This window comes from Pseudophryne corroboree, chromosome 6 (genome assembly GCF_028390025.1).
Source record: "Pseudophryne corroboree isolate aPseCor3 chromosome 6, aPseCor3.hap2, whole genome shotgun sequence".
In the NCBI taxonomy this organism is placed as follows: Eukaryota; Metazoa; Chordata; class Amphibia; order Anura; family Myobatrachidae; genus Pseudophryne; species Pseudophryne corroboree.
In genome coordinates this window covers 726,912-747,395 of record NC_086449.1, presented here as the reverse complement: position 1 = coordinate 747,395, position 20,484 = coordinate 726,912, and the positions used below count along the sequence as shown (strand labels likewise).

The window sequence follows — 20,484 nt, the reverse complement described above, 5'->3', positions numbered from 1 at the left end:
TCCCAGCTCCTATACATCTCCTGTTATTACTGTAGCTGCTGTACAGTACATCTGTGTGTAACGTGTGACTGCTCCCAGCTCCTATACATCTTCCGTTATTACTATAGCTGCTGTACAGTACATCTGTGTGTAACGTGTGACTGTTCCCAGCTCCTATACATCTCCTGTTATTACTGTAGCTGCTGTACAGTACATCTGTGTGTAACGTGTGACTGTTCCCAGCTCCTATACATCTCCTGTTATTACTATAGCTGCTGTACAGTACATCTGTGTGTAACGTGTGACTGCTCCCATCTACTATACATCTCCCGTTATTACTATAGCTGCTGTACAGTACATCTGCGTGTAACATGAGACTGTTCCCAGCTCCTATACATCTCCTGTTATTACTATAGCTGCTGTACAGTACATCTGTGTGTAATGTGTGACTGCTCCCAGCTCCTATACATCTCCCGTTATTACTATAGCTGCTGTACAGTACATCTGCGTGTAACATGAGACTGCTCCCAGCTCCTATACATCTCCTGTTATTACTATAGCTGCTGTACAGTACATCTGTGTGTAACATGAGACTGTTCCTATCTCCTATACATCTCCCGTTATTACTGTAGCTGCTGTACAGTACATCTGTGTGTAACGTGTGACTGTTCCCAGCTCCTATACATCTCCTGTTATTACTGTAGCTGCTGTACAGTACATCTGTGTGTAATGCGAGACTGCTCCCAGCTCCTATACATCTCCCGTTATTACTGTAGCTGCTGTACAGTACATCTGTGTGTAATGTGATACTGCTCCCAGCTCCTATACATCTCCCGTTATTACTGTAGCTGCTGTACAGTACATCTGTGTGTAACGTGTGACTGTTCCCAGCTCCTATACATCTCCTGTTATTACTGTAGCTGCTGTACAGTACATCTGTGTGTAACGTGTGACTGTTCCCAGCTCCTATACATCTCCTGTTATTACTGTAGCTGCTGTACAGTACATCTGCGTGTAACATGAGACTGCTCCCAGCTCCTATACATCTCCCGTTATTACTGTAGCTGCTGTACAGTACATCTGCGTGTAACGTGAGACTGCTCCCAGCTCCTATACATGTTCTGTTATTACTGTAGCTGCTGTACAGTATATCTGCGTGTAACGTGTGACTGTTCCCAGCTCCTATACATCTCCTGTTATTACTGTAGCTGCTGTACAGTACATCTGCGTGTAACATGAGACTGTTCCCAGCTCCTATACATCTCCTGTTATTACTATAGCTGCTGTACAGTACATCTGTGTGTAACGTGTGACTGTTCCCAGCTCCTATACATCTCCTGTTATTACTGTAGCTGCTGTACAGTACATCTGTGTGTAACGTGAGACTGTTCCCAGCTCCTATACATCTCCTGTTATTACTGTAGCTGCTGTACAGTACATCTGTGTGTAACGTGAGACTGTTCCCAGCTCCTATACATCTCCTGTTATTACTGTAGCTGCTGTACAGTACATCTGCGTGTAACATGAGACTGTTCCCAGCTCCTATACATCTCCTGTTATTACTATAGCTGCTGTACAGTACATCTGCGTGTAACATGAGACTGTTCCCAGTTCCTATACATCTCCTGTTATTACTGTAGCTGATGTAGAGTACATCTGTGTGTAATGCGAGACTGCTCCCAGCTCCTATACATCTCCCGTTATTACTGTAGCTGCTGTACAGTACATCTGTGTGTAACGTGTGACTGTTCCCAGCTCCTATACATCTCCCGTTATTACTGTAGCTGCTGTACAGTACATCTGTGTGTAATGCGAGACTGCTCCCAGCTCCTATACATCTCCCGTTATTACTGTAGCTGCTGTACAGTACATCTGTGTGTAATGCGAGACTGCTCCCAGCTCCTATACATCTCCCGTTATTACTGTAGCTGCTGTACAGTACATCTGTGTGTAATGTGATACTGCTCCCAGCTCCTATACATCTCCCGTTATTACTGTAGCTGCTGTACAGTACATCTGTGTGTAACGTGTGACTGTTCCCAGCTCCTATACATCTCCCGTTATTACTGTAGCTGCTGTACAGTACATCTGTGTGTAACGTGAGACTGCTCCCAGCTCCTATACATCTCCCGTTATTACTGTAGCTGCTGTACAGTACATATGCGTGTAACGTGAGACTGCTCCCAGCTCCTATACATGTTCTGTTATTACTGTAGCTGCTGTACAGTATATCTGCGTGTAACGTGTGACTGTTCCCATCTCCTATACATCTCCCGTTATTACTGTAGCTGCTGTACAGTACATCTGTGTGTAACGTGAGACTGTTCCCAGCTCCTATACATCTCCTGTTATTACTGTAGCTGCTGTACAGTACATCTGCGTGTAACATGAGACTGTTCCCAGCTCCTATACATCTCCCGTTATTACTGTAGCTGCTGTACAGTACATCTGTGTGTAATGTGATACTGCTCCCAGCTCCTATACATCTCCCGTTATTACTGTAGCTGCTGTACAGTACATCTGTGTGTAACGTGTGACTGTTCCCAGCTCCTATACATCTCCCGTTATTACTGTAGCTGCTGTACAGTACATCTGTGTGTAACGTGAGACTGTTCCCAGCTCCTATACATCTCCTGTTATTACTGTAGCTGCTGTACAGTACATCTGTGTGTAACGTGTGACTGCTCCTATCTCCTATACATCTCCCGTTATTACTGTAGCTGCTGTACAGTACATCTGTGTGTAACGTGTGACTGCTCCTATCTCCTATACATCTTCCGTTATTACTATAGCTGCTGTACAGTACATCTGTGTGTAACATGAGACTGTTCCCAGCTCCTATACATCTCCTGTTATTACTATAGCTGCTGTACAGTACATCTGTGTGTAACATGAGACTGTTCCCAGCTCCTATACATCTTCCGTTATTACTATGGCTGCTGTACAGTACATCTGTGTGTAACGTGTGACTGCTCCCATCTCCCATACATCTCCCGTTATTACTGTAGCTGCTGTACAGTACATCTGTGTGTAACGTGAGACTGCTTCCAGCTCCTATACATCTCCAGTTATTACTGTAGCTGCTGTACAGTACATCTGTGTGTAATGTGAGACTACTCCCAGCTCCTATACATCTCCCGTTATTACTGTAGCGGCTGTACAGTACATCTGTGTGTAACATGAGACTGCTCCCAGCTCCTATACATCTCCCGTTATTACTGTAGCTGCTGTACAGTACATCTGTGTGTTACGTGTGACTGTTCCCAGCTCCTATACATCTCCCGTTATTACTGTAGCTGCTGTACAGTACATCTGTGTGTAACGTGAGACTGCTCCCAGCTCCTATACATGTTCTGTTATTACAGTAGCTGCTGTACAGTACCGTTGTGTGTAACGTGTGACTGCTCCCAGCTTCTATACATGTATTACTGTAGCGGCTATACAGTACATCTGCGTGCAACGCGAGACTGCTCCCATCTCCTATACTTGTTCTGTTATTACTGTATCGGCTGTACATTACATCTGTGTGTAACGTGAGACTGCTCCCATGTCCTATACATGTTCTGTTATTACTGTAGCTGCTGTACTGTACCGTTGTGTGTAACGTGAGACTGCTCCCATGTCCTATACATGTTCTGTTATAACTGTAGCTGCTGTACTGTACCGTTGTGTGTAACGTGAGACTGCTCCCATCTCCTATACATGTTCTGTTATTACAGTAGCTGCTGTACAGTACCGTTCTTTGTAACATGTGATTGCTCCCAGCTCCTATACATGTTCTGTTATTACTGTAGCTGCTGTACAGTACATCTGTGTGTAACGTGTGACTGCTCCCATCTACTATACATCTCCCATTATTACTGTAGCGGCTGTACAGTACATCTGTGTGTAACGTGTGACTGCTCGCAGCTCCTATACATGTTCTGTTATTACTGTAGCGGCTGTACGGTACATCTGTGTGTAACGTGTGACTGCTCCCATCTACTATACATCTCCCATTATTACTGTAGCGGCTGTACAGTACATCTGTGTGTAACGTGTGACTGCTCCCAGCTCCTATACATGTTCTGTTATTACTGTAGCGGCTGTACAGTACATCTGTGTGTAACGTGTGACTGCTCCCATCTACTATACATCTCCCATTATTACTGTAGCGGCTGTACAGTACATCTGTGTGTAACGTGTGACTGCTTCCAGCTCCTATACATCTTCCGTTATTACTGTAGCGGCTGTACAGTACATCTATGTGTAACGTGTGACTGTTCTCAGCTCCTATACATGTTCTGTTATTACTGTAGCTGCTGTACAGTACATCTGTGTGTAACGTGTGACTGCTCCCAGCTCCTATACATGTTCTGTTATTACTGTAGCTGCTGTACAGTACATCTGTGTGTAACGTGTGACTGCTCCCAGCTCCTATACATCTCCCGTTATTACTGTAGCGGCTGTACAGTACATCTGTGTGTAACGAGAGACTGCTCCCAGCTCCTATACATCTCCCGTTATTACTGTAGCTGCTGTACAGTACATCTGTGTGTAACGTGTGACTGCTCCCAGCTCCTATACATGTTCTGTTATTACTGTAGCTGCTGTACAGTACATCTGTGTGTAACGTGTGACTTTTCCCAGCTCCTATACATCTCCTGTTATTACTATAGCTGCTATACAGTACATCTGTGTGTAACGTGTGACTTTTCCCAGCTCCTATACATGTTCTGTTATTACTGTAGCTGCTGTACAGTACATCTGTGTGTAACGTGAGACTGTTCCCAGCTCCTATACATCTGTTATTACTGTAGCTGCTGTACAGTACATCTGTGTGAAACGCGAGACTGCTCCTATCTCCTATACATCTTCCGTTACTGCTGGGATATGGGACTACATTATAATTATTATAAAGGTATTACACTGGCTGTACCTTACGCAGTCAGACTGGGAGACACTGATTAGCCGGAAGTACAGTATTTTCATGTCTCATAGCAGTTTGACCATTAATTGGAATGGTCATTGATGGAGGTTTTCCTGTTTCAGTGGCGCTTAAATATCATTGAAATGAATGAAGTTTTGGGATTTGTAAATAGACAGAAATCTGTTTTATGGGTGATGGATTTTTGCCGTTTCCGTTCCGATCACCGGGGTTTAAAGAAGCCTTTAGAAAATGTATATAATGTGAAAGAAACCTTTAGCTAGATTCCTCCTCGCAGGTTGTACATTGGTTTAGGGCAGGGGTCTTCAACCCATGGCCCGCGGGCCACAGGTGGCCCGCTGCTATGGTTTCCATGGCCCGCCAACGCGCCCGCCCGCAGCGCACATATGAACACAAAAAAAAAATTTTTTTTTTTTTTCCCTTTCCCGGAGTCATGTGACTCCCCCGCACTGTCACTGGTTGCCTGTGAAGAAGGGGAGTAGCTCCTCTTAGGCTGGTCAGTGGTCTGGTCACCCTTACTGTGTCTCCCTCCCTGTGTCTCCCTCCGCCTGCAGTGTTGAATAGGTGGGTGAGAGCGGCGGGGACCCGGCTGGGGGGGGGTGCGGCAAGTTACCATTGAGAGCAGGGGGCAGTGCGGGAACCCGGCGGGCGGGAGCGGAGGGGGTGCGGCAGCATGTATGCAGCCTGAGCATGGCTGTGTGCGGCGGGGACCCGGCGCGGGGGGGGGGGGGGGGGGCTGCGGCAGGAGAATAAAAGTGTATAAGTGTTGAGGGCAGGGGGCAGTGCAGGAACCCGGCGTGCGGGAGCGGCGGGGACGGGGGTGCGGCAGCCTGAGCATGGCAGTGAATAAATTAGTATTGAGGGCAGGGGGCGTGGCGGGGGACCCAGCAGGGGGTGTATTAAGTATTAAGAGCAGAGATGGCAGGGAGCATGCTTTGACAATGCTGCTGTCTGTCTGTGATGGGGAGGAGGGAGGGTATGATAGCACCTATGTCTTGACATAGGCGCTATCATACCCTCCCTCCCCCCATCACAGACAGACAGCAGCAATATTGTGAAAGCATGCCCACATTATACCCACCAGTCCAGTGATACTGCCGTATGAGTCCAGTTCAGTGCTTACAGACCAACATCTTGAGAATACTCTGCGCATAGCGACTTCTAACATTGATGCCAACATCGACAAGCTGGCCAAGCAAAAACAATGCCAAGTTTCCCACTGATATGAACTTATTATAATAACAAAGGTAAAGTAGACCATGTTTCATTCATTAAATTACAATAATTATCTTTTGAAGTCTTTTTTATGGTCTTATGAGTCTAGAAAAGGTCTCATTACAATCATAAATTAAAATTTAGATTCTAAATACCGCAGTATAGCTTAGTGGCCCTCGGCTTCGTTTCATTTTTTTATGTGGCCCACACTGTCTTAAAGGTTGAAGACCCCTGGTTTAGGGTAACAGTTGGAGTTGAGTAAGGGCTGTTTTTTTGTCGCGTCACTAGGGTTTTGTAGATTGGGATCGGGACCTTTGGGGTTGGTGGTGTTAGTAGGAGAGTTGACTAAGCCTTGATGCTACTAGTTGGTATTGGGTGGACTAAGTGTGGACAGATAGGGTCATCTGGATCCCTGAGAGAGACGGAGCACACACTAGAAGCAGTGTATAGGAGATGCTGGTGCCGGGCCCGCAGTACAGACTGATGTAGAAGCGGAGGGGCTGCCTGCTGGCGCACATGCATCCAATATTCCCATGATGAGAGCTGATATAACATAAACTCAGTGATACGTGGAAACGAATGCTCTGTATTTCAGTAGGTTGAAGTTTTATGACCGTCACCGTTAAGGTTTTCTGTATTTCTTTGTCTTTATCACCAGGTTATACAGTATCAGACTGTGAGGTACGACGTCCTTCCACTGTCTCCTGCATCCAGGAACCGGCTCAGTAAGTGCTTTCCCAGATTGTGGCTGCATCTGTTCCCTGCTGTCTCCCGCCTTCCCTGACCTCTGCCCTCTTGTCCCCACCTTTCCTGGCCCTGACCCCTGCCCTGCTGTCTCCCGCCTTTCCTGACCATGACCCCTGCCCTCATGTCCCCGCCTTTCCTGACCATGACCCCTGCCCTGCTGTCTCCCGCCTTTCCTGACCATGACACCTGCCCTGCTGTCTCCCGCCTTTCCTGGCCATGACCCCTGCCCTGCTGTCTCCCGCCTTTCCTGACCATGACCCCTGCCCTGCTGTCTCCCGCCTTTCCTGGCCATGACCCCTGCCCTGCTGTCTCCCGCCTTTCCTGGCCATGACCCCTGCCCTGCTGTCTCCCGCCTTTCCTGACCATGACCCCTGCCCTGCTGTCTCCCGCCTTTCCTGGCCATGACCCCTGCCCTGCTGTCTCCCGCCTTTCCTGGTCATGACCCCTGCCCTGCTGTCTCCCGCCTTTCCTGGCCATGACCCCTGCCCTGCTGTCTCCCGCCTTTCCTGGCCATGACCCCTGCCCTGCTGTCTCCCGCCTTTCCTGGCCATGACCCCTGCCCTGCTGTCTCCCGCCTTTCCTGGCCATGACCCCTGCCCTGCTGTCTCCCACCTTTCCTGGCACTGACCCCTGCCCTCATGTCCCCGCCTTTCCTGGCATGACCCCTGCCCTCATGTCCCAGTCTTTCCTGGCCCTGACCCCTGCCCTCATGTCCCCGCCTTTCCTGGCATGACCCCTGCTCTCATGTCCCAGTCTTTCCTGGCCCTGACCCCTGCCCTCATGTCCCCGCCTTTCCTGGCATGACCCCTGCTCTCATGTCCCAGTCTTTCCTGGCCCTGACCCCTGCCCTCATGTCCCCGCCCATATTCTGGCTCCTGCCGTACTTGCTTGTCCTGACCCTGTGTTTTATTTCCTCAGATCAAGTGAAGAGGAAGGTTCTTGTTTTGGATTTAGATGAAACTCTGATCCACTCCCATCACGATGGAGTATTGCGGCCAACAGTCCGTCCAGGAACACCTCCTGATTTTATACTAAAGGTCATTGCGATGCGTGTCTGCGTTGCCCCATCTCGCTGTACCCTCCTCCGACCTACTAACATGGATGCTCCTCTCTCTGCAGGTCGTTATAGATAAACATCCTGTGCGATTCTTTGTACATAAAAGACCACATGTTGACTTCTTCCTTGAAGTGGTGAGTTCCCTACCACCGGTTAGTGGGGCACGGTGTCTGCAGTGGGTGATCTGTGCCTCTACTGCCTCAGTTTTGGGGTGGGTAAGGTGTAGGGTTGCCCCTGGTAGGTTATGGTATAGGGGTCTTCATGATGGCCTCAACATAATTTGTCTATAATATAGGTGGGTTCTGATTTATGCCTTAGCCCAGAGGTTCCCTCAAGGCCTCCTAACAGTCCAGGAACGCTGTGATATCAGCTGAGACACCTATTGATTGTCCCACTCCCAGAGCTCTCTGTCCTGCACATTGAGTGTTACACCTCTCTATAGAGGCATCCATCGCTCCTAGTTCTTCTTCTGAGGTCGTATGTAATTCTGGAGCTGCCGGCGTATATCTCCTCTGTACACACAGTAATGAATGTTCCTCCTCCAGGTCAGCCAGTGGTACGAGCTCGTGGTGTTCACAGCCAGTATGGAGATTTACGGTTCTGCTGTGGCCGATAAACTAGATAATAACCGAGGGGTCCTGCGCAGACGCTTTTACCGACAGGTGAGTCTGGAGGCTTCTGTCATGTCACTGCTGTGTGTCTACACTACAAATCACTTGTCATGTACATGCTAGTATCACGCGTGGCTCCCATTACTGCGTCTTATAGGACGCTGCTTCGGTAAGCCGCAGTATGGTGCCCCATGAAAGTGCAGGCCCAGCCGGACGCTGGCTCATCTAGACCTATAGGCTTGTGGCCAGATTTCAGTTCCACATCATGGAAATGTCTCCACGCACTCGCTGGGAATGGCGACGGTCTCACCTCTGCGAATAAGTGCACTGCCATAATTGAATTGATCCCTCTGTTACTGCAAGCGCTACTTTCAAAATCAGCAAAACTAGGGTGAGATGAGAATGTTGTAAAGCTGGAGGACTGTCGGATTTCCCCATAACGGGAGAGAGATATATATATATATATATATATATATATATATATATATATTTATCTATCTATTACACATACACATACACAGTGCCTTGCTAAAGTATTCACACCCCGTGGATTTTTTTTTTATCTGAATTTTATGTGATGGATCTGCACAAAATAGTCTAAGTTGGTGAAGTAAAATGAGAAAAAATTTTTATATAAAAAAATAATTTTTATAAATAAAAATTTTAAAATTGGCATGTGCATATGTATTCACCCTCTTTGCTATGAAGCCCCTCAAAACTTCTGGTGCAACCAATTACCTTCAGAAGTCACATAATTAGTGAAATGAAGTCCACCTGTATGCAATCTAAGTGTCACATGATCTGTCAGTATAAACACACCTTTTCTGAGAGGGCCCAGAGGCTGCAACACCACTAAGCAAGAGGCATCACTATGAAGACCAAGGAGCTCTCCAAACAAGTCAGGGACAAAGTTGTTAAGAAGTACAAGTCAGGGTTGGGTTATAAAAAAATATCCAAATCTCTGGTGATTCCCCGTAGCACCATCAAAATCCTTCATCTTCAAATGGAAAGAACATGGTACCACAACAAACCTGCCAAGAGAGGGCCACCCTCCAAAACTCACAGACCGGGCAAGGAGGGCATTAATCAGAGAGGCAGCACAGAGACCAAAGGTAACCCTGAAGGAGCTGCAGAGTTCCACAGCAGAGACTGGTGTATCTGCGCACGTGACCACAATAAGCCGTACACTCCATAGAGCTGGGCTTTATGGAAGAGTGGCCAGAAAAAAAGCCATTACTTAGTGTTACAAATAAGAAGGCACATTTAGAGTTTGCCAAAAGGCCTGTGGACGACTCCCCAAATGTATGGAGGAAGGTGCTCTGGTCAGATGAGACTAAAATTTAACTTTTCAGCCACTAAGGAAAACGCTATGTCTGGCGCAAACAAAACATCCCATCACCCCAAGAACACCATCCCCAAAACATGGTGGTGGCAGCATCATGCTGTGGGGATGTTTTTCAGCAGCAGGGACTTGGAAACTGTTTTGAGTCGAGGGAAAGCTGGATGGTGCTAAGTACAGGGATATTCTTGAGCAAAACCTGTGTGTCTGCCTGTGATTTGAGACTGGGACGGAGGTTTACCTTCCAGCAGGACAATGACCTGAAGCATACTGCTAAAGCAACACTCCAGTGGTTTAAGGGGAAACATTTAGATGTGTTGGAATGGCCTAGTCAAAGACCAGATCTCAATCCAATTGAGAATCTGTGGTCAGACTTGAAGATTGCTGTTCACAAGTGGAAACCATCCAACATGAAGGAGCTGGAGCAGTTTTTCCTTGAGGAATGGGCAAAATTCCCAGTGGCAAGATATGGCAATCTCATAGAGACTTATCCAAAGCAACTTGCAGCTGTAATTGGTGCAAAAGGTGGCTCTACAAAGTACTGACTGTAGGGGGGTGAATAGTTTTATGCACACTGACGTTTTCTGTTGTTCTGTCCTATTTGTTGTTTGCCTCACAATAATAAAAAAAAATCTTCAAAGTTGTAGCCATGTTCTGTGAATGAAAGGATGCAAACCTTCAAACAATCCATTGTAATTCCAGGTTGTGAGGCAACAAAGCATGAAAAATGCAAAGGGGGGGTGAATACTTGAGCAAGGCACTGTATGTATATGGAGCTAGTCGTTTTTCCCCATAATGGGATATATATATGGAGCTAATCTAATTACCCCATAATGGTATACATATGGAGCTAGTCGGGTTTCCTCAGCACGGGGTATATTTGGAGCTAGTCGAGTTTTCCCATCATGGGATATATATGGAGCTAGTCGAGTTTCCTCAGCACGGGATATATAGTGTTCACTCTAGGAGTGAAAAGGGGCAGGGCGCCGGACTCCGGGGGCACATGTGCTTCGCTGCGCGCGCGTCCGAAACGGGTGCGCGGCCACGCAAACTAGGGGGCGTGGCCATGCCTACGCCATTTTAGGGGGCGGTGCGGCCCACAGACGCTACTATAGAGAGCGTCTGTGGACGGCGACATCACTGTTGGGGGCGTGCCCAGCACCTCCGTCGGTGCTGTGCTTCCCCCAGCCCTCTCCCAATGCGTGAATGGATGCCTCGCGCATGCGCACGGCATCTATACACGCCGGGAGGGCAGGAAGCGGGCGGCTGTTCTAGCAGGGCGCCGCAAAAGGGGCAGGGCGGGTTTTGCCTGCTAAAAAACGGGCAGGGCGCGGCGCCCTGCTAAAACAGCCTAGAGTGAACACTAGATATATTTGGAGCTAGTCGAGTTTCCCAATAATGAGATATATTTGGAGCTGGTCGGGTTTCCCGGCACGGGATATATATGGAGCTAGTCGAGTTTCCTCAGCACGGGATATATATGGAGCTAGTCGAGTTTCCCCAGCACGGGATATATATGGAGTTAGTCAGGTTTCTCCATAATAGGATATATTTGGAGCTAGTCGGGTTTCCCCAGCACGGGATATATTTGGAGCTAGTCGGGTTTCCCCAGCACGGGATATATATGGAGCTGGTCGTGTTTCCCCAGCACGGGATATATATGGAGTTAGTCAGGTTTCTCCATAATAGGATATATTTGGAGCTAGTCGGATTTCCCCAGCACGGGATATATTTGGAGCTAGTCGGGTTTCCTCAGCACGGGATATATTTGGAGCTAGTCGGGTTTCCTCAGCACGGGATGTATTTGCAGCTAGTCGAGTTTTCCCATCACGGGATATATTTGGAGCTAGTCGAGTTTTCCCAGCACGGGATATATTTGGAGCTAGTCGAGTTTTCCCATCACGGGATATATTTGGAGCTAGTCGAGTTTTCCCATCACGGGATATATTTGGAGCTAGTCGAGTTTCCTCAGCACGGGATATATTTGGAGCTAGTCGAGTTTTCCCATCACGGGATATATTTGGAGCTAGTCGAGTTTCCTCAGCACGGGATATATTTGGAGCTAGTCGAGTTTTCCCATCACGGGATATATTTGGAGCTAGTCGAGTTTTCCCAGCACGGGATATATTTGGAGCTAGTCGGGTTTCCTCAGCACGGGATATATTTGGAGCTAGTAGAGTTTTCCCATCACGGGATATATTTGGAGCTAGTCGAGTTTCCTCAGCACGGGATATATTTGGAGCTAGTCGAGTTTTCCCATCACGGGATATATTTGGAGCTAGTCGTGTTTCTCCAGCACGGGATATATTTGGAGCTAGTTGGGTTTCCCAGAACAGGATATATATGGAGCTAGTCGAGTTTTCCCAGCACGGGATATATTTGGAGCTAGTCGGGTTTCCCAGAACAGGATATATATGGAGCTAGTCGAGTTTCCCCAGCACGGGATATATATGGTGCAAGTCGGGTTTCCCAGCACGGGATATATTTTGGAGCTAGTCGAGTTTCCCCAGCACGGGATGTATTTGGAGCTAGTCGAGTTTCCCCAGCACGGGATGTATTTGGAGCTAGTCGAGTTTCCCCAGCACGGGATGTATTTGGAGCTAGTCGAGTTTCCTCAGCACGGGATATATTTGGAGCTAATCAGGTTTCCCCAACACGGGATATATTTGGAGCTAGTCAGGTTTCCCCAGCACGGGATATATATGGAGCTAGTAGAGTTTCCCCAGCACGGGATATATATGGAGCTAGTCGAGTTTCCCCAGCACGGGATGTATTTGGAGCTAGTCGAGTTTCCCCAGCACGGGATGTATTTGGAGCTAGTCGAGTTTCCCCAGCACGGGATGTATTTGGAGCTAGTCGAGTTTCCCCAGCACGGGATGTATTTGGAGCTAGTCGAGTTTCCCCAGCACGGGATGTATTTGGAGCTAGTCGAGTTTCCCCAGCACGGGATGTATATGGAGCTAGTCGAGTTTCCCCAGCACGGGATATATATGGAGCTAGTCGAGTTTCCCCAGCACAGGATGTATTTGGAGCTAGTCGAGTTTCCCCAGCACGGGATGTATTTGGAGCTAGTCGAGTTTCCCCAGCACGGGATGTATTTGGAGCTAGTCGAGTTTCCTCAGCACGGGATGTATTTGGAGCTAGTCGAGTTTCCTCAGCACGGGATATATTTGGAGCTAGTCGAGTTTCCTCAGCACGGGATATATTTGGAGCTAGTCCGGTTTCCCCAGCACGGGATATATATGGAGCTAGTCGAGTTTCCCCAGCACGGGATATATATGGTGCAAGTCGGGTTTCCCAGCACGGGATATATTTTGGAGCTAGTCGAGTTTCCCCAGCACGGGATATATTTGGAGCTAGTCAGGTTTCCCCAGCACGGGATATATATGGAGCTAGTCCGGTTTCCCCAGCACGGGATATGTATGGAGCTAGTCAGGTTTCCCAGCACGGGATACATTTGGAGCTAGTCGGGTTTCCCCAGCACAGGATATATTTGGAGCTAGTCGGGTTTCCCCAGCACAGGATATATTTGGAGCTAGTCGAGTTTCCCCAGCACGGGATATATTTGGAGCTAGTCGAGTTTCCCCAGCACGGGATATATTTGGAGCTAGTCGAGTTTCCCCAGCACGGGATATATTTGGAGCTAGTCGAGTTTCCCCAGCACGGGATATATTTGGAGCTAGTCGAGTTTCCCCAGCACGGGATATATTTGGAGCTAGTCGAGTTTCCTCAGCACGGGATATATTTGGAGCTAGTCGAGTTTTCCCAGCATGGGATATATTTGGAGCTAGTCGAGTTTCCTCAGCACGGGATATATTTGGAGCTAGTCGAGTTTCCCCAGCACGGGATTGATAGGCAGAGACACACACACACACGGGATCCGCAGCACGCAATTACAGAGTACATAAACAAATAATCAAAGCAGGAAAACAGTGACTTACAGCTGTAGACAATATAGGACATGTACAGGGTATATATACATAGCTACATCAGCAGACGACACTGACATTAGTATCAGGTGGCAGAAAACTGCGGGACTTGGTGCTGTCAAATCAGGATTTTGGTACTTACCGATAAATCCCTTTCCGAATCCACAGGGGACACTGGAGCGCAGTTACAATGGGATACAGTAGGCAGTAACTGGGAGCTGGCACTTTAAAACTCAAACACTGTGGCTAGCTCCTCCCCTACTATGTCCCCCCTCCAAGCCAGTCTACGTAAAACTGTGCCCGAGGAGAGCTGGAAGAGACCAACGTTAAAGTAGAGGCATCCAGTGCCTCTGGGTGGGCGTCCAGTGTCCCCTGTGGAATCGGAGAAAGGGATTTATCGGTACGTACCAAAATCCTGATTTCTCCTTCATCCACTAGGGGACACTGGAGCGCAGTTACAATGGGGACGTCCCAGAGCTCCCAAGACGGGCGGGAGAGCGCTGAAAGTCCTGTAAAACCGCTCGGCCAAACTGTGATGCAGAGGCCGCAAAAGTGTCAAACCTGTAGAATTTGACAAACGTATGTCGGCCCGACCAACTAGCTGACCGACATAAAGTAGTCATGGAGACCCCATGGGCAGTCGCCCACGAAGGTCCCACAGAGCGCGTAGAGTGCGCTGAAATTGAAGACTGAGGTTCCCGAGAAGCCGCCAAATAAGCTTGTCTGATGGTCAGCCGAATCCATCGTGACAAAGTCTGCTTAGAAGCCGGCCAACCACGGCAGGTAGCATCGTATAGAACAAATAAGGAATCAGACTTACGAATAGCTGAAGTCCTATCCACATAGATCTTGAGCGCCCTGACAACGTCCAATGATCTTGAATCTGGAGAGTCCACCGAGAGGGCCGGAACCACAAGTGGCTGATTGATGTGAAAATCGAACACCACCTTAGGTAGAAAAGACATGCGAGTACGGAGCTCGGCCCTATCAGCGTGAAACACCAGGTAAGGAGAACGACAAGAGAGAGCCCCAAGTTCCGACACCTGTCTGGCCGAAGCGAGAGCCAGGAGAAGAACCACCTTCCAGGTGAGATATTTCATCTCCACTGACTCCAGAGGCTCAAACAACGAGAATTGCAAAAAAGAGAGGACCAGATTGAGGTCCCATGGTGCTGTCAGAGGGCGAAACGGAGGCTGTATTAGTAAAACCCCTGAAAGAAAGTCTGAACTTCCGGCATCAAGGCTAACTTTTTCTGGAAGAAAACCGAAAGAGCAGAGACCTGCACCTTTAGTGAACCCAGTCTTAAGCCTGCCGAGAAACCCGCCTGCAAAAAACTGAGAAGGCGGGCCAAGCGAAAAACTGAAGGAGAGAACTCTCGACGTTCACACCAGGCTACATAAGCCTTCCAAATACGGTAGTAGTGAGACGATGTTACTGACTTTCTAGCCTGGAGCATAGTAGGTATAACCGTAAGAGGAATCCCTTTCCTTTTCAAGATGGCCTTCTCAACAGCCACGCCGTCAAACGTAGACTGCGTAAGTCTGGATTAAGAAAAGGATCCTCTTGCAGTAGATCGTCCTGTAGTGGCAGGGGCCAAGGCTCGGCTACTGACAACAGGTGTAGGGTGGAGTACCAAGCCCTGCGTGGCCAATCCAGAGCCACCAGGAGGACCATAGCGTTTTCTCTCTTGATGCGTTGTAGAACCCAAGGCAACAGTGGGAAGGGAGGAAAGCGGTAAACGTACCGGAAATTCCAAGGAGCCCTGGTCTCTCGTTCGAGAGTAATAAAGAGGCAGCTGATGGTTCAGGCGGGACGCCATGAGGTCGATCTGTGGTTTTCCCCACTGGCGGACCAGCTGATAAAACACCTGGGGATGGAGTGACCACTCTCCCGGTGCATGTCCTGTCGGCTGAGGTAATCGGCTTCCCAATTGTCCACTCCTGGAATGAATATCGCCGAGAAGGACAGAGCATACTCCTCCGCCCAGAGAAGTATGTTGGTGACCTCCCTCATCGTCGCACGGCTGCGAGTGCCGCCCTGACGATTGATGTACGCTACCGTCGTGGCGTTGTCGGACTGAACCCTGACCGCTCAGCAGGTGATGCGCCTGAAGTAGGACATTGTATACCGCCCGTAGTTTGAGAATGTTTGTTTATCGGGAGAGCGGATTCATGGATCGACCAGCGTCCCTGGAACCGATGTTCGAGGGTCACTGCCCCCCAGCCTTGCAGACTTGCGTCCATGGTGAGAAGAGTCCAATCCCACACTCCGAACCACCTTCCTTCCAACAGATGTGCCGACTGGAGCCACCAGAGAAGCGACAACCTTGCCTTTGGAGATAGCGTCACCCGCTGATGAAGGAACAGATGAGATGCTGACCACTGATGTAGAAGACCCAACTGAAACGGCCGCGAGTGGAAGCGACTGTACGGAGAGTCATTCCCAAAAACAGCAACTGTTGTGAGGGGCATAAGTGAGACTTCGGGAAGTTCAGGATCCACCTGTGCCGAATCAGAAGGTCCTGCGTTATCCGGATATTCTGAAGTAACAGGTCTGCCGAGCGTGCCTTTATTAGCAGATCGTCCAGATAGGGAACAATCGTCACACCCTGCATCCGAAGTAGGGCCATCATGACCTCCAAGATTTTTGTGAACACTCTGGGAGCAGAAGAGAGACCGAACGGAAGGGCCTGGAACTGGAAATGAGCGTCCTGTATCGCCAACCGGAGAAAAGCCTGATGAGGAGGCCAAATGGGAACATGTAAGTATGCATCCTTGATGTCTAAGGATGCCAGAAACTCGTTTTGCTCCAAACCTGCAATAGCAGACTGGAGGGACATCTTGAACTTGAATACCCTCAAATACGGATTGAGATCCTTCAAGTTCAGGATTGGCCTGACCGAGCCGCCCGACTTCGGTACGAGAAACAGGCTTGAGTAATAGCCCTGTTTCCGATGATGAGAGGGAACAGGGATCAGTACCCTTGCGGCTAGAAGCTTCTGGACCGCTGCCTGCAAAGCAACTCCTCTGTCGGAAACTGGTAAACCCGTGGTAAAAAAAACGCTGGGGTGGTCGGGCCTGAAAATCGAGCTTGTAACCGCAAATGATGAGATCCCTGACCTAAGCATCTGGACAGGACTGTACCCAGACTTCCTTGAAGTCCCACAGACGAGCTCCCACCCCGTGGTCTCCCAGGTGTGAGGGAAGCCCGTCATGCGGTGGTAGTGGTGGAGGATTTAACCTCTGACTGGGTTGAGGCTGTGGAACCTCTGCCTCTACCTCTATGGCCACGGGAGGCGGAAGCTCCCCCCCTGGCCTGGCCTCGAAACCTGGAAGGGGCACGAAAGGAGGGACCCCTATATGGCCTGCGAGGGGCTGGAGAAGCAGAAGGAAGATTAGTCGACTTACCTCCGGTGGCCTGAGAGATCCAGGCATCCAGACCCTTACCGAACAGGACCTCTCCCGTAAAGGGCAACGCTTCTGCTGCCCGCTTGGACTCCGTATCCGCCTGCCACTGCCGCAGCCAAAGAGCTCTGCGGGACGAATTGCTAAAGCGGAAATCCTAGGTCCGAGAATAGATGTCCTTGGAAGCCTCGCAAAGATAAAGGGCTGATTCACGGATGTGTTCCGCCAACTGCATCAGTTGATCCGCCGGCAAATCGTCCCGAATTCCAGAGGACAATTGCTCCGCCCAAGCCTCCATCGCCTTGTTGACCCAACAACCTACCTGCGCCGGGCGATGTAATACCCCCGCCGAGTAAAACGTCTTCAAGGTGGATTCAAATTTCCTATCTGACGCCTCTTTAAGCGAAGTCGCTCCCGGAACCGGCGGAAAAGTCTTCTTGGACAGATGAGACACCACCGGATCCACAATCGGAGAGGTCTCATAACGCGTCCTGCTATCTGCGGGAAAGGATAGGAAGACAACATTTTTCTTGATACCTGAAACTTTGCGTCTGGATGTTTCCAGGCTGCTGTTATGAGTGCATCTAGCTCCTCCGAAACTGGAAATGTCACCAGCAGGCATTGGTTGGTGCCAAACCTTGAAGGGCGTAAGGCGTCCTGCTCCATCTCTTCCACCTGTAAGACTGAGCGAACAGCAGTAATAAGAGCCTCTATACCCTGAGCTACTGGTTGAGAGTCCCCGTATACCTGATCGTCAGTATCCTGTATATCTACCACCACCTCATCTAATAGAGGCATATCATCGTCAGAGTCCTGCAACACAGGGGCTAGCAATCTCTTCTTAGAAGCCTGTGGGGGGGGGGGGACTAAAGGACGGGGCTTGGGAAGGGATTACAGCCCTAGAGAGCCCTTCCACTGATTTCACCAGGGAAACAGCCCATGCTGGCTCCGGTACCGAGCCGCCTCTCTATCTTCCCGAGAGGCCTCCAGTTCCCTAGTCAGCAGGGACATAACCTCTGTGAGCTGTGATGTCCATGGCGGGGTGCTCTGGGGTTCTGATGAGAGCTGAGCAGATGGCTCTGACCCACCATCCTCACATAAAGGGGAATTATAAGCCTGGCCCTGGGAGAATTTTACAGAACACTTCTGGCATAGTAAAACTTTCTGTGCTGCCTTTGAGCCTTTACCAGCCATGGCAGCACCTGTCACCTTCCCCCACACACACAGCAATAGGCAGAAGGGGGGGGGGGGGGGGGGGGGGGGGGGGGAGCAGGGAGAGCGCAGACACAGCAGCCCTATAAATCCTGCACAATACTGTGCAGAGTAAGGGGCTATGCATAAACTACAGTGCCACTCTAATTTGCCCCCTTCCCCACTGAAACAACTCACTGTGTCCGATTGGGTTCCGGTATGAATGGTCGCCCATGTTATGGTCGACAGTCATTAGGTCGACCACTATTGGTCGACATTGACATGGTCGACATGGACGCATGGTCGACACATGAAAATGGTCGACATATGAAAAGGTCGACATGAGTTTTTTAACTTTTTTTTGGTGTCGTTTTTTGCGTAAAGTGACTGGGAACCCCAATTAGTGCACCGCGTCCCCTTGCATGGCTCGCTTCGCTCGCCATGCTTCGGGCATGGTGCCTTCGCTCCGCTACCGCTTCGCTCGGCACAGATTACCGTTCCAATCGTAGTCCATGTGGATCGTAAAGTATGGAAAAGTTCCCCAAAAGAAAAAAAAGTTAAACTCATGTCGACCTTTTCATGTGTCGACTATTTTCATGTGTCGACCATGTGTCCATGTCGACCATGTGTCCATGTCAACCATGTCAATGTCGACCACTAGTGGTCGACCTAATGACTGTCGACCATAACATGGTCGACCATGTGAACGGATACTGTCCGATTGTCCCCCTTCTCCGTGCTGCAGCGTTGGAAAATGGCTGCCAGCGTGCGCTGAGCCCTGCGGTAGAGAGCGGGATTAAGCTCATACCCCTCCCGTAATGGCGCCAGATTTGAATGTGCAGCGCGACTCCAGCGGTATCTCCGTGCCGGCTCTGTGAGCCGCACCGAGACGGGAGCTGCAAGGGGCGGGCGGGCGGCCCCGGAAAAAATAAGATTTTACTCACCGGTAAATCTATTTCTCGTAGTCCGTAGTGGATGCTGGGAACTCCGTAAGGACCATGGGGGATAGCGGCTCCGCAGGAGACTGGGCACAACTAAAGAAAGCTTTAGGACTACCTGGTGTGCACTGGCTCCTCCCTCTATGACCCTCCTCCAGACCTCAGTTAGGATACTGTGCCTGGAAGAGCTGACACAATAAGGAAAGGATTTGGAATCCCGGGTAAGACTCATACCAGCCACACCAATCACACCGTATAACTCGTGATACTATACCCAGTTAACAGTATAAAATATAACTGAGCCTCTCAACAGATGGCTCAACAATAACCCTTTAGTTAACCAATAACTATATACAAGTATTGCAGACAATCCGCACTTGTGACGGGCGCCCAGCATCCACTACGGACTACCAGAAATAGATTTACTGGTGAGTAAAATCTTATTTTTTCTAACGTCCTAAGTGGATGTTGGGAACTCCGTAAGGACCATGGGGATTATACCAAAGCTCCCAAACGGGCGGGAGAGTGCGGATGACTCTGCAGCACCGAATGAGCGAACTCTAGGTCCTCCTCAGCCAGGGTATCAAACTTGTAGAATTTAGCAAATGTGTTTGCCCCTGACCAAGTAGCTGCTCGGCAAAGTTGTAAAGCCGAGACCCCTCGGGCAGCCGCCCAAGAAGAGCCCACCTTCCTTGTGGAATGGGCTTTTACAGATTTAGGATGCAGCAGTCCAGCCGCAGAATGTGCAAGTTGAATCGTGCTACAGATCCAGCGAGCAATAGTCTGCTTTGAAGCAGGCGCACCCAACTTGTTGGGTGCATGCAGGATAAATAGCGAGTCAGTCTTTGACTCCAGCTGTCCTGGAAACATAGATTTTTAGGGGCCGGACTACGTCCAGCAACTTGGAATCCTCCAAGTCACGAGTAGCCGCAGGCACCACAATAGGCTGGTTCAAATGAAAAGCTGAAACCACCTTTGGGAGAAATTGGGGACGAGTCCTCAATTCTGCCCTGTCCATATGGAAGATCAGATAAGGGCTTTTACATGACAAAGCCGCCAATTCTGACACACGCCTGGCCGAAGCCAAGGCCAACAGCATGACCACTTTCCACGTGAGATATTTTAAATCCACGGTTTTAAGTGGTTC

At 49.3% G+C, this 20,484-nt stretch overlaps 1 protein-coding gene across 2 annotated transcripts in view; it reads left to right on the top strand.

The window, feature by feature from the left end:
* The window catches only part of CTDNEP1 (CTD nuclear envelope phosphatase 1), a 52,045-nt gene that overhangs the window by 11,917 nt on the left and 19,644 nt on the right, over positions 1-20,484 (top strand). For both annotated transcript variants that reach the window (XM_063930656.1, XM_063930655.1), the window contains exons 2-5: positions 6,780-6,846; positions 7,787-7,905; positions 7,988-8,059; positions 8,471-8,587. In XM_063930656.1, the coding sequence (XP_063786726.1) occupies positions 6,780-6,846; positions 7,787-7,905; positions 7,988-8,059; positions 8,471-8,587 (375 nt within the window). The remainder of the gene's footprint in view (positions 1-6,779; positions 6,847-7,786; positions 7,906-7,987; positions 8,060-8,470; positions 8,588-20,484) is intronic.